At 36.5% G+C, this 13,910-nt stretch overlaps 2 protein-coding genes across 2 annotated transcripts in view; one reads left to right on the forward strand and one right to left on the reverse strand.

The window, feature by feature from the left end:
- LOC146168435 (adhesion G-protein coupled receptor V1-like) overlaps positions 1–9,634 on the forward strand; it is a 67,386-nt gene extending 57,752 nt beyond the window's left edge. The window contains exons 98-112 of the mRNA XM_083386269.1: positions 119–298; positions 688–843; positions 968–1,036; positions 1,178–1,297; positions 1,476–1,616; positions 2,012–2,152; positions 2,693–2,827; positions 2,970–3,104; positions 3,498–3,664; positions 4,030–4,187; positions 4,250–4,371; positions 4,520–4,646; positions 5,919–6,013; positions 6,136–6,226; positions 9,302–9,634. Of these exons, the coding sequence (XP_083242395.1) occupies positions 119–298; positions 688–843; positions 968–1,036; positions 1,178–1,297; positions 1,476–1,616; positions 2,012–2,152; positions 2,693–2,827; positions 2,970–3,104; positions 3,498–3,664; positions 4,030–4,187; positions 4,250–4,371; positions 4,520–4,646; positions 5,919–6,013; positions 6,136–6,226; positions 9,302–9,459 (1,995 nt within the window). The 3' untranslated portion in view covers positions 9,460–9,634. The remainder of the gene's footprint in view (positions 1–118; positions 299–687; positions 844–967; positions 1,037–1,177; positions 1,298–1,475; positions 1,617–2,011; positions 2,153–2,692; positions 2,828–2,969; positions 3,105–3,497; positions 3,665–4,029; positions 4,188–4,249; positions 4,372–4,519; positions 4,647–5,918; positions 6,014–6,135; positions 6,227–9,301) is intronic.
- Positions 9,635–9,753: 119 nt separating this feature from the next.
- Positions 9,754–10,678, reverse strand: LOC146168436 (L-aminoadipate-semialdehyde dehydrogenase-phosphopantetheinyl transferase-like). Its single transcript, XM_083389611.1, has one exon. It carries the CDS (start codon positions 10,588–10,590, stop codon positions 9,754–9,756), a length of 837 nt encoding a protein of 278 aa, XP_083245737.1. The 5' UTR covers positions 10,591–10,678.
- Between the last annotated feature and the right edge of the window lie 3,232 nt (positions 10,679–13,910).

The following is a 13,910-nucleotide window of genomic DNA, read 5'->3' on the forward strand; positions in this document are numbered from 1 at the left end:
TCTGGTGCGTCCTCTTTTTTTTATATGATTTTTACATTTCTTCAACCAAACTATTGTTACTTGTAGGGAACTTTTCCAATTAGGCTTCCAACACTTATTATTGATAAAATAATTTAAGGATCTCGACGACGTTGTGATCCAAGACATTCTGGTCCGACTAAAAGGCCTTGCTGATGATGATTTAAACCGACAGCAACTGGTTATATTCCACGGCTGCTTAGATCGCATTCTGGAAGAGGGAAAACAGCGACGGCTTTCGGATGCAATATTTCAGGAGTTGTACATTCTATTTTGCAAGGTTTGAATTGTGTACTTAATATTATCAATTATTATTATTGCTTATTTAACGCATTTTAACCCTGCTAGTCAGTGTTTTTTTAAGGTGTTTTGGGGGACCGAAACGGTTTCCCAAAAAATAATAAATAATTCGTTTAAGCAAATATGGCTATTTTTTGGTATTTAAATGAAACACTTGCGGTCTATTAAAACTACTTAGCGGTCACCCAAACCAAACCTTAAAAAAACCCTGCTGCTAGTGTTCACAGAAATACTTGTTATTGTAGTAATTTGTTTTGTGTTCGATCTGATACCAAAACAAAATTTATCTCAAAGCACTTATCATCGAACACGCTGTTCGTTTTTCGTTATACCTCGATTCACGTTAATTTTATTGTAATGTTTCTTTAGTTGCTTGATCCAAAACGAAAAGACGATGTTGTTGGATATTCGGAGCTCTCATCTTCGTTGGAACACTTTGCTCTTATCCTTTCAACCGGCGCAAAGTGCGTCCCTACCGATGTTACCACTATGTCAATGACATCGTGTCGTAATGCTCAAATCCAAGTAAGTAAACCGTCTACAATTTTTTCAACAATGCCTATTTGAAACATGGTGTCCTTACCAAACCTACAGATTATTTCGAGGTTAGGTTATAAACATTTAGTAATGTGTTTATTCTGCGGTTTAGAGTTCTCGTTGGTACCCGGAACTTATCAACGGCTATAGATTTGGATCTCCACAGAAGGATTCTTTTCAGGTAACTTAATAGGCTTATATTTCAATGCTTGTATTGCTGACAAAAAATCTTAATCGCTTAGTTCTAATTCACGAGAGGTAATTGTAAGTTAAGTTAATTGTCAACATGTCAAATATTGACTTGTGTTTGTATTTTTTAAAGCTCCCAGCAGATCTGTTGGACGCGAAAAAACACGGAGTGGATTCAAAGAACCCGAAGTGCTACGATTTGTATTTTATAGAGTACACGAGTCAGATATGGTTTAAAACAGACGGAGAGAAGGTGGGTAGTGGAAACTGCGTAAAAGACTTGTAGAAGGAAAAAGTGTATAGTCTATATAGCCTATGGAAAAATTCTTTAAATGTTTAGTATGAAGAACCTTGCAAGATATAATTGCTCGTTTCACAAGTCTACTAAACGCCTAATTCCACCTAACATGTATCGCTAATGTTTGTTTAAGGATGCAATGAGCAACAAAGTTTTTTCTGTCGGAGTGAATCGTGATCACATGACCCAGCTCAAGAACCCGGTCAAATATCGAATATACACAAAGGACACCAGGATATCGCCGCAAGGGGCTGAGTGTGTACTATGGAACGAGGTACGTCGCATAGTTAGCACAAGATGACAAAAGGGCAGTTTTGTTACCTGAAAATTCAATCCAAACCTTTGTGGTGCATTTGCATACACGCAGTTCGCTAGGTTAAACTATTTTGGTTTTTTGTTCTATTTACGCCTTAAACAAACAACAATAAATATTAATTTTGGTACTTGTTGACCTAACAACTTACAGATTTGACCTTGACAATGGCTGTTTTTTTGTTAATGTTTTGGATTGGTTGAACGTTTTTGTTAAAAAAATGAAAACTGACGTTTTTGCCTGTGGGCCGTGAGTTAAATTTGTACAGATATTTATTAGAAAGAGAGAAAAAAAAATCTTTTTAAACTTTGAGTTCAACACATGTCGATAGCTAAATGGTCATTAATTATTTTCAGGCCTCATCACGTTGGCTGTCAAACTCACGTGACACGTGTAAAGTTGTCGACGACAGTTCAAATTTCGTCGACTGTGAATGTAGTCACATGTCTATTTATGCCGCCAGGGGGCCAACTGACAATGTAGCCGGGTATAACGAGGTATGTGGACGTAATTTATTGTTCCCCTGCCAACATCTTGTCGTGTTGTTTAAGTACTAAAACAAAATGCTATATACTTAAGATGCGCAATAGAGATGTCCAAAAATATCTGACCCGATGACAAGTAACAGTATCGGTACTCGTCCTATACTTAGTTGGTATTGGTGCCGATTAAGTCCCTGTTTAATTTGTGCTGTAGCCATGTTTTGCGATCAAGCGTAGAGTTTTATAGGTTTAAAGATACCTTTCTCAGAAAATACTACATTAAAATCGATAAACAGGCTTCATACCGGTTACACTTTTTAATTTGATATTACCATTGCACTTTTTAGTTTGAACAATTTTGCTTATTTTATCATAGTAACGACGTCATTTCCTCATTTTTACACTACTTTTTGCTTAAAATATTGGCTACCGGTTTTGAAATAATGTCAAGTGTCAAACATCAATAGTATGCACTATATCCTCACTGTACAGCAAATGCTTTTTGCGCTAAATGCTTTGAGAGTTTAAACACATTTTTATTGCTTCGTTGTTTAGGCCACATATGCCGCATGCTTTATTACGATGATAGCAGCCCTGGTGATAGTTGCTGGACATCATCTCTGCAGCAAACGATCAACGTTCGCCACCAAACTTGCAATGCACATGTTCGTTGCATGTGCAATGACACAGGTATCAACATTAAATGCCCAAAAGTTATGCTATTAATACCCTATATCAATATGTTAATTTTACATTTACACATATGCTTTCTTCACATAGTCAAGCCACAAGAAAGAATGGTAGGACTAAATCACTTTCCTTATACTTGCAGTTGTTCTTTGTTGTTGCTGCTCTAACCAGTCATCAATTGAGCGAAGAAAGTTGCGCCACAGTCGCAATTTTTTTACACTACTTTTGGCTTGCCCAATTTACCTGGATGCTGATGCAGTCGGTTAACATTTTACAGGTGCGTGTTCGCCTGTTGAAATTAAAATAGACATAAGAATTTAATTAACCAGCGTAGAAACTTCGTTGTAATTGTGGCGCAAACATGGTTTATGTACAGGAAGTCGTTTGGTATAGATCAGGGGTTCTTAAACTTGGGGGTCCATGAAAGCTCTTGTATTGTGACGTAAATTTATGACAAAATTTTTGAATTTTTTGCCTACCGTGGTCCACGCGAGACAAAAAAAATTAAGGGTCCCCGGTAAAAAAAGTTTAAGAACCTCTGTTATAGATAAATATTTTTTATAAAGATTATTTTTCGACGTAGGCCTAATTGCATCTGTTGCTGCACCTGTACAACTATAGTTTTATCACGATATGCACAAAGAATTACAATTAGAGATTTTTTGTGCAGATTTTGGCTTTCAGCAATGAAAATACCGAAAGACTTTTTGTGGTACACTTCGTTGTAGGCTGGGGATTTCCAGCTATAGTTATTCTTCTCTACGTCATAATTATGTATGCACTTGGATCAAAATCACTTTTCGAGAGTTACGGTGACGTTCACCAAAACGGTGATATGTAAGTATTTTTTTGGAAAGTAAATCGTAAATTTATTTTTTATACCAGTTACTCTCAAAGTGTAGGCTACAAGGCCTAATATTGTAGGCCAAAAACATCACCAAATATTGATGATTACCTAATAAACAGTTTCCTGGTAATGTTGTTTTAGTTAAAAAATTAGTTTTACTTTTGCGTTTGTGCAAAACGCATAAATCCTTCACAGGACAAAATCAATACCAGGCAAGTCATTATTTATAATGTTAACCCTTAAGACGGACCGTTAAAAACTGATACTGAAAACACACAAATTAATTAAATATTTGATTTTTCGTCTCATGCTTCTTTATTGGTAAAACCTAATTTTCTACACACTATGCTTCTAGGTGTATGATAATGAACACTTACGGCGCACTATTGGGCGCAGTCGTTCCGGCGTTCCTATGTGTTGTAGCTCCTATTACAATCGGGTTTCACTTGTACCAAAGAAATCAGTCTTGGAAGCAGTACGATGATATATTTCGAGGGCGATTTAACTCCGTCGGTAAGTTATAAAAAAAAATAAAACTGTCGATGGTTGAAAAATTGATGGTTTTATTTGTGCAGAGATTCCTTTGTTGTTCTGGGCTTTCTTTTTAATCACCCTAACTTGGATTTGGGGAGGAATTCACCTTGCCTTCGGACACATGTGGATGCTTTTGGTTTTCATTGTCTTCAACTTTTGTCAGGTTACAATTATTTTGTATAGCCATATTGCAAAAGTATTTGCTTAGGAAATGATCGATTTTCACTTTGAACCGAAGTGTCACAACACCTTATTGCTAATGGGTGTTTCAATCAAACCTAAAGATTCAACTGTATCTTATTCCATTTCAGGGATTATATTTGCTAATTGTCTATGGAATACTGCACAATCGGTATGTAAAGCCACTAAAGGCTGTTTATGAAGATGACGGGAGAGGAAACGATGGTTCATTGACAAACAATAGACCCACAGCCTCAGGTAACAACGTAGTTATTAATTGTATCTACTAATTATGTATTTGACTATTGACCCGTGGCTTATTTTTGACCGGTTTTTATCATAAAATTTTCTCTTTGTTGGTTGTACCCTTTGGTTTCCTTGTTCTTTTTTGGTGTCCTCTACTGCAGTGATCTCCAACCTGTGGGTCGCGACCCTAAGTGGGTCGCCATAACTCAACATATTCCCGCTTATGTATTTCGTTTTCTTTAGAATGACGCCCCTCTATTAAACGTGACTCAGTGCATTTCTACATAAAATTATTGTGTTTAGCTCTTATTGTCGTGACATTTTTCCAAATCAGCTATCGTGACATATGACAAAATTAGGTTTCTTTGACTACGCGCAGCGAATGTCGCACTTTCTAGGCTTATATTATGCAGCAAACCACATTTCTTATAACTCGATTAAAGTAAAATACTCCTTCAGCAAATATTTACTTATGGCCTCAGATGCAATTAACGTACCAGACTCTATCAAATTTTGTTATTGAACCGTTATTCCGTTTTAAAACTCATGGTTTGTGAAGTGGAATTCAGCTCAATGGGCATATTGAAAACGAACAATCGTAATCGCTTGGAAGTAGAGCATGACATGCGACCAGGGCTGCGGAGTGGGTTATAAATAACCCGAGTCAAACTCCCGACTCCCCAGTCCGACTCCGGCCAAAAAAATAAACCCGAGTCTGACTCCGGTCAAATGTACGATTTCCTCGAGTCCCTGACTCTACAGCCTGTATTCCGCCAATTAACGTACCTAAAATAATGTGGATATTCAGCAATCGACTTATAGGGGTGTCATGTTTTATTCATCCACAATACATGGTTGGAAACTATTCCACCATATGCTGTTCCACCTTTACAATTTCCAGTTGGCGGCCATATCAGTTTCAAACTTGATACTGCGCATGCGCATGTCGGACTCTGGACTCAGGACTCAGGACTCAGGTAGTATTACGTGGTCTTACTCGAGTCCCGAGTCCGACTCCAGCAAAACAAACCGACTCCTCGCGTCCCGAGTTCCAAGTCCGACTCCGCAGCCTTGCATGCGACTATGCTTATGCAAAGGGATGAAAAACTTAGTGGATGCTAGGCAAGCGCAATTATATGTTTGTTGGTATATGAAAACAAAATGGGGTCGCAATGTAAATTTTTATTTTATTTTATTTAAATTGGGGTCGCCTATTAAAAAGGTTGGAGACCACTGCTCTACTACATAACGAGATAAAACATGTAAAACAATAATTTGTTCTAGCCGGATTTGCAACGACTGCCTATGGTAGCCACTTGCCGTCCGTTTCTGGTGAGATAGTTAACAAAAGCACCCAGAGTCTTGCACCAAAGTTTCAGGTGAGCTCTATTTCTGTGATAGTGTTTCTAAAATATTTTACCTAATTTCAATTCCGCAAACAACATTTTCTGGGGACAAGTATTACGACCGTTTGAAGTATAGCTTATGAAATTTGATGCAGAGCTCGTGGGAAGATACCGGCATCGAAAATTCAGGAGACGACAGTGCTGATGAAGACGCCGATTTCGACGATCTTATGTATGCCTTAAATGGTAAGAGGCATTTTGAGATGCTTAGGCAAGGGGCGTGCTACACTTTCCATAGCGGGTCATAGTTGGACAGTCAGCGCATATACGCTGTATACTAAAACAGGGAATGTCAGCTAGACAAAAGTCAGCATAACAATAAAGCGTTGTAATAATTGAGTTCGATGTTGTTTAGCTTGAATATCATTTACTTGAATTACTTACGTAATATGTTTAAAATTACTTATTACAATATAATCTGTACTTAAGCACAACCCTAAGTGTGTCGAAAATATAATCATATTATTAGTTTTATCGATGTGACGATATACAAAGGCAAAAATACAAATGATTCCGTTAGAAACAACAACAAACCACATACTGGTTAAATTGACTGTCTAATCAAGGCTGGGCGGGCCACAAAAATAGGTGCCACCGGCCTATGTTGCGTTTAAGGGCTGTTAAACGCGTTTTTTTTTACTGATTAAAAACATTGTACACGTCTCAATTAACGTTTGCCAAACAAAGTACAATAATTACACAGTTACAGACGTGCTTAACACTTCGACAAGTTCTATAGCAGTGATCGGCAAACTTTTTTTTCGCGGCCCGAATTATACGTAAAACCACTACGAAAACAATGGCGATTTCAGGATATTTGTTTTGAGTCGGAAGCATTGGAATGACGTCGCAAAGTTACGTTATAAAACAATTGTTTTTAGAAACGCCTGTTGTTCCCGAACGAAACGGTAAAATCCAGTTTAATTACGCGTATCGCAAAAAATGGTTTATTGGTTTCAAATTGGAAAAACTTTAATTAAAAGGGCACGTGAAGCATATGGCATAAAGAATTTGAATATTGCTCGCAGGGCTGCGGTGTCGGAGTCGGACTCGGGACTCGGGACTCGAGTAAGACCGCGTAAAACTACCCGAGTCCCGAGTCCGACGTGCGCATGCGCAGTATGAAATTTTAAAACTGTTAAGGCGGCAAAATGTAAGTTGTAAAAGTCTAATAGCAAATGGTGAAATATTTTTAAACCATGTAATACGGGTGGATCAATTATGGCACCAATATGAGTGGTTTGCAGAAAATCCACCTTAATTTAGTTGCGTAAATAAGTAAAATACAGGCTGTAGAGTCAGAGCTGGACTCGGGACTCGACAAAATCTTACATTTGGCCGGAGTCGGACTCGGGTGTATTTTTTTTGCCGGAGTCGGACTCAGGTTGTTTTAAACCGACTCCGCAGCCCTGATTGCTCGTAATGGCGGAATTTATAGTATAATTTAACAGAAATTGGACAGTACCGTTATGAGTCACACGACGCAAGAAATCATAGAATATCGCTTTTGAGTTGAATAGATTTAAGTATAAAACTTATAAAAGTACATAAAAATAAAATATACGCGCGAAGCGCGTAAAATTTTGCGTTTGAATATAGTTAAAGTTGGCCAAAATATAGTTTGACAGGCACTATTAGGGCCACATTTGGCATGCGGGCCTGAACCACAGTGAGACAATATAATTCTTAGCCACATAACTACGTGATAACACTGAACTATTCAAAAGTAACTCGCGGCCCACTAAAAACAATGAAAAAAATAGCTCTGCAGCCCACAGCTTGCCGACCACTGTCCTATAGCAAACACAGCGTACGTCCAATTCTACATTATTCGCTTAGCTAAAGGTACTTAGTTTTATGCAAAAGAGATATGTTACTCAAGTAGGTAATTAAGTTTTTATTTAATTACACCCATTCCTAAGACTGCCTCGTAGAATTTTTCACCCCAAAACAAAGTTATGGTCACATTAAAGGTTTATTTTAATATGCTAAAACTAGCTACATTTATATAGTTGGGTGACAAAAATCGACAAAGGGTGTTTTTCAGTGCTAACGTTTAAAAGCAGGAATGGGTTTTAAACAAACATTCGAGTTACAGGATTTTGTCGCAATATATTTTATAGTACCGTACTTTATAACGTTTCTCGACTGTCGATCAACAATGCATTTTGTCACATGACTTAAGAATTGATATACTATCTAAAGCAGCTTTTTTGAACCACGGACCACTATTTGTAAATCTGTTTTTTCGCGGACCGCAATACAAAGCAAAAAATAAATAATAAATCCAAATTTTATATATTTACAAAACTGACAACATCAATGGGACGGATGGGATTGCTTCCCTCTGCTTAAATCATCAATTCATCATAAATTCAAAGCGCAACACGTAAGATTTACGACACTGGATAGCAAAATCTTTCTTTTTTTAGGTCTCCGCGGGCCGCACTAAATGTTAACGAAGAATTATGGTATTAAAAATTAGAACAACTGTAAATCAGGCGGGCTTCGAATATATTTTTGCACTTAAAAACGCTTTTAGTTACTTTTAATGAGGCAGTAGAGTAAAGTGTGTTGACGCAAAGCGGAAAAAAGGCGTTTGTTTGGTTTAAAATTCGATTCCACACGTCGTTATTCAAAAATAAAACCACTTTGAGAAAACGCGATAAACTTAATGGTTAATCTTGGTCAGTGTTTGTTAACCGATTGAATTCCGGGCGCACCTGGCGAGCGAAGCGATTTTTTTTGGTTATACCGGCATTTCTTGCAAATTTTTATTACATGTCAAACATAAAAATTAAAAATGTATGTCCAATATTTTTGAATACGTTTTCCGTTTGTACGCGAAGCACTTTGGCACTTTTTGGCAGTCAGTCTTCCACAGCGCAAGAAGCGCTAATCTAGCTCAAATGACAGCCTCATAACATAAATAAACCTGATGTATAAAGATCGTTAACGCAAAGCGCGAAAATTTTTCGCACTTACGTAGTTAAAATAGCCAAGTATGAGAAATGGACTCGTGTCTGGTTTGTTAAAGAGGCTGCGGGTCGGATAAATTACATTCGCGGACCGTAGGTTGTCGACCCCTGCTGTACAACGTATATGTGTAACTTTTTAATTTCTTGTCATATCGCCACGGACCACCTGTGCAGTCGTCGCGCACCACAGTTTGGGAAACACTGATCTAAAGAAATGATTGACTAGTGAAAAACTATTAGGTGTGATACAACATCATCTGATGTAAAAAATGCTTTACCACAGGTCCTAAGAATTTGCAAAACATTGATGAGACCAAATTGGCAAGCAATGCTCTGCAACATGGCGACAATGTCAACACTACAGAAGATGATGAAATCAGTTCGTCAACCCACAGTCTCCAAGCTGTGAATGCTTTGCCTATAAATGACACTCACTTGTAGTAGTACTATTTTTGTGCTAAAAACACATTTTTGTTATCTTTGCAGTTTTTTAATCAATCATCCTTTGTTCCTATTACAAATTATAAGAAGCAATTATTACTACGTGATTAGGTTGATTTTAAGTCAGTTCTGAAAATATTAAACCAATATTTGTGTACTATTTTTACCCTGTTGTTGGTGCAAAAGTTTTGTTGTATATATTTATTTACTAGTATTAAAACTGTGTTTGTTTTGCCTGAACATGAAACCCTTCATTAAAATGCCAAACAATAAAATGCAGTGATGCTTCAAGGATTATTTTTTATTTTTAAAAGGTTTACTGAAACAGCTAGAAAAGGAGTCGATTGCTTCTGAATTACAATATGCAAGGGTCTCTGCATTGTGCATAATCTTGTCAAATGTTACCGTTTGAAACTGTGAAGGAAATGAATTAGTTGTGTGCTCTTGTTTTGCAACACAAACACAGTGATTGCAATCCAAAAAGGTTTCTTCAAATACCCAGTCTTCACACAGGTTACCATCTTTATACAACACTGTATCAACAACTGTATTATTGACAGATAAGGGTGAACGCACATCAAAACTTAAGGTTAGTAAAGGAAATGTGATGCCATCACCTGTTGCTTTGACAAAACTTTCTTTTAGGCACCAATGTCTGTAAAACATTGACATTTGTTCTTGGGGGTCAATAGGTTTTCGAATTTTAGACCATTCAGATCCGGTAAACTGTCTATTCATAAGTGAAAAAAATTTCTGATTTTCACCATGTGTTTCTCTGGTGTCCATAACATCAACACCAACTGTTGCATTGCAATCTGCCACGACTACAGCAAAGTCCCCCTGGTGTGAAGCATTAAAATTTATAGTGACATCACTGTTACCATTGAGATAAGGTTTTCCTTTTATTGATCTTCTTAGGTTAAAAGATGACCAAGACATGTTACTGCATAGTGTAAGGGCATATCTAATCAAAAGACGGGCTGCCAAAGCTAGTTTAGCATCATTTTTAAAACAGAATTCAGATATTCTTTTCCTTTCTTCCATTTGAATACAATGTCCAGCCAATAACCATTCAGCAAGGGTTGGTGTCCATAAAGCAGTATTAAATGCAAGTTTTACAGTTGAAGACATTCCACATAAAATATTTGTCAAATAGCATAGATTTCTGTGATTGATCACACTTAAAAAAAAATAATTAAAAAACAAAATGTGTATTAGTTTAACCTTAATTCTGAAAAAAGTGCACAATGACAGCAATTGCGCTTAACTACTATCATGCACGACGAACTTAGGATTTTACTTTTTATATGATGACATGGTGAACTTATTACCATTTTTTATTCTACTGCAGTGGTCGGCAAACTTTTTTGTGGCGGCCCAAAGTACTCCTTTCAGAGCTATTGAAGGCCCACTACAAAAACAGTGGAAGATTCGATGGCGCCTTAATGCCTTAAACACTGTTGTGCCATAATGTAATTGTCAAACATAGTACAAAACGAAAATGTACGCACGGATCGCGAAAAATTTTTTAATTACATATTGTTAAAGTTTGCAAAAAAAAATGTTCGACAGGCTCTCAGGGCCACATTTGGCACTTGGGCCTCTACAAGCTGAGCCAATTTAAAAATTCTATGCCACACAAACTTTTAAAATAAAGTACAATGAACGTACGGCCATAACGCGACCCACAACTACATTATAACCTTACAATTCAAAAGTAATTCGAGGCCCACTAAAAATGGCTCTGCGGCCCACAATTGGGCCGCGGCCCACAGTTTGCCGACCACTGTTCTACTGCATACACTGCAAAAAATAGTGCCTTACTTTAAGTCATTTTGACAACCTTCAAAAAACGGCTTATTTGTCCGAGAATGGCTAATGAAAAATGACTTTTAACAAGCCAACTTTTCTGTCTTATAATAAGACAAAACCAAAACGGCTTATTTGTCCGAGAATGGCTAATGAAAAATGACTTTCAACAAGCCAACTTTTCTGTCTTGTCACGAGACTAAAAAACCGGCTTATAATAAACCAGATTTATAGACTGAATATCAGTCAAAATAAAATTGCTGCCTGGCTTAAAACAATCCGTTTTCTGCATTTCATATTGACTTAATTTGAGACACCCAATGCATAATTTTATTGGCTCAAAATAATCCAAACTAACTGGCTTAAAATAAGTCATTATAAGCAGTACAAATCGGCTTAAAAATCATGTTTTGTGTGGGCAATAATGTATTACAAAGCTCACTCCCGAGTGGGGAAAGCATCAAAAACATCAAGAAACCACAAACGAAAAGCATTAAAACATCATAAACATTGAGAAAAGAGGCACAATAATGAACCTGGTTGTAGAGGCAGTATGTACATAAAAACACGATTGAAAGCCAATAGCTAGTAAAACTTAAGAAATTTACTAAAAACTGACATATAAATATATTAGTTTATCTTGGTTGATAGCAGTATGAAGTGGCAGTTTTGACATATTACATTTTAATGTTGAAGAGCTTTCACACAATTGTGTGACATGTCAGAGAAAGAAAGTTGAAAACAATCGTAGTTTAGTGCAGACGGGTTACATTTAAATGCCTTTACTCCGACCCTAATGAAGCATGGGGTTGTGTGAAAGCTTGTCATCATTAAAATATATATAGAAATGGAAAATATGAACTACTATGACAAGGACACATTTTGACATTAAATGCTGTAAGCAAACTTTATTTGCTTTGCAGCAGCTTGATACTCTAGGTCTACAACATAATGACAAAAAAGACTGCAAACGATTGGTAGAATTTACGAAAAGCATTAAAACAGCCCAAACATTTGAGAAAAAGAGGCACAATAATGAACCTGGTAGTAGAGTATGTACATAAAAACGAGATTGAAATCCAATAGCTAGAAAAACTTAGTTAATAAATGTATCAACAGAAAAATTTAATTTAATAGTTTTGTATTTGTCGTTTAAAAATGGCAAATTTAATCTTGGCTCGTAGCAGTATAAAGTGGCAGTTTTGACAAGCTTCCACACAATCGTATGACATAATGTCAGATAAAGAAAGGTGAAAACAATTGTGTATTAGCACAGATGGGCTACATTTTAATGCCTTTTCCCCAAACCTAATGAAGCATGGTTGTGTCTTATCATCATTCAAATATATATAAATGAAAAACATGAAAGAGTTTTAATTACTTATCGACAACACATTTTCAAATTAAATGCTAAGTAAACTTGTTTCTCAAAACGATACGTTTGCTTTGCAGCAGCTTGATTCTTTAGAACAAAAAAGACTGCAAACGATTGGTAGAATTTACGAAAAGCATTAAACATCCCAAAACATTTGAGAAAAAGAGGCACAATAATGAACCTGGAAGTAGAGGCAGTATGTACATAAATAAAAGCGATTGAAAGCCAATAGCTAGAAAAACTTAGATATTTATTAAAAACTGGCATATAAATATATCAACAGGAAAATTAAATTTAATAGTTTTGTATTTGTCGTTTAAAAATGGCAAATTTAATCTTGGTTCGTAGCAGTATAAAGTGGCAGTTTTGACAAGCTTCCGCACAATCGTATGACATTATGTCAGAGAAAGAAAGGTAAAAACAATTGTGTATTAGCACAGATGGGCTACATTTTAATGCCTTTTTCTCTAACCCTAATGAAGCATGGGGTTGTGTGAAAGCTTGTCATCATTAAAATATATGTAAATGGAAAATATAATACAGTTTTTTATTACTATGACAAGGACACATTGACTTTAAATGTTAATTTTTTTTTTCTAAAAAAAGATAGATTTGCTTTGCAGCAGCTTGATATTCTACGTACAAAACATAATAAACTCCAAATGATGACAAAATACACTGCAAAGGATTAGTAGGGTTCAAATCAATTAATTTCGATGCTGCATTAAAGTGCTGCATTTTGGGTATTGCCCCTTTTACGAAGCGCTTCGGAAAGTGCAAAATGTGCTGGATAGCCACAGCCCAATACTGGGTATTCCCTTACCAAACCAATTGAAACAAGTTTTCTTTCCTTGGCAGTAGGCCCTCTCCCTAACTTTAATTCTACAATGGCGTAGATCTCCTTAACTAACCTTTTGTATGCAGCATATTGTTTACAAAACATTGTCCGTGAGGTGTGTAGCAAATATTTTCTAAAATAGGTTGACAATGGGAATGGATGAGCAATACCTGTAGGATAAATCAGTTTTTTTGCTTTATATAACCTTCTGGAGATTTGTGGTTCTGCTTTAAATTTAGTAAAGAGTCTAGACTTCTTGAGCTTTGTTTTGAAGGAGTGTTCTGTACGTGATGTATTAATAGTTTGGTCAAGGTTTTCCTCCGTTGGAATGGTTGAATCGGACGAGTGGTCCTCAAAACTTTCCGATACATCAGCACTGTCAGTGCAAGAGATGCTGCTGCTCTTAAAAGAAAACAGACTATTGACTTT

Source organism: Ascidiella aspersa, chromosome 1 (assembly GCF_963924565.1).
Source record: "Ascidiella aspersa chromosome 1, kaAscAspe10.2, whole genome shotgun sequence".
In the NCBI taxonomy this organism is placed as follows: Eukaryota; Metazoa; Chordata; class Ascidiacea; order Phlebobranchia; family Ascidiidae; genus Ascidiella; species Ascidiella aspersa.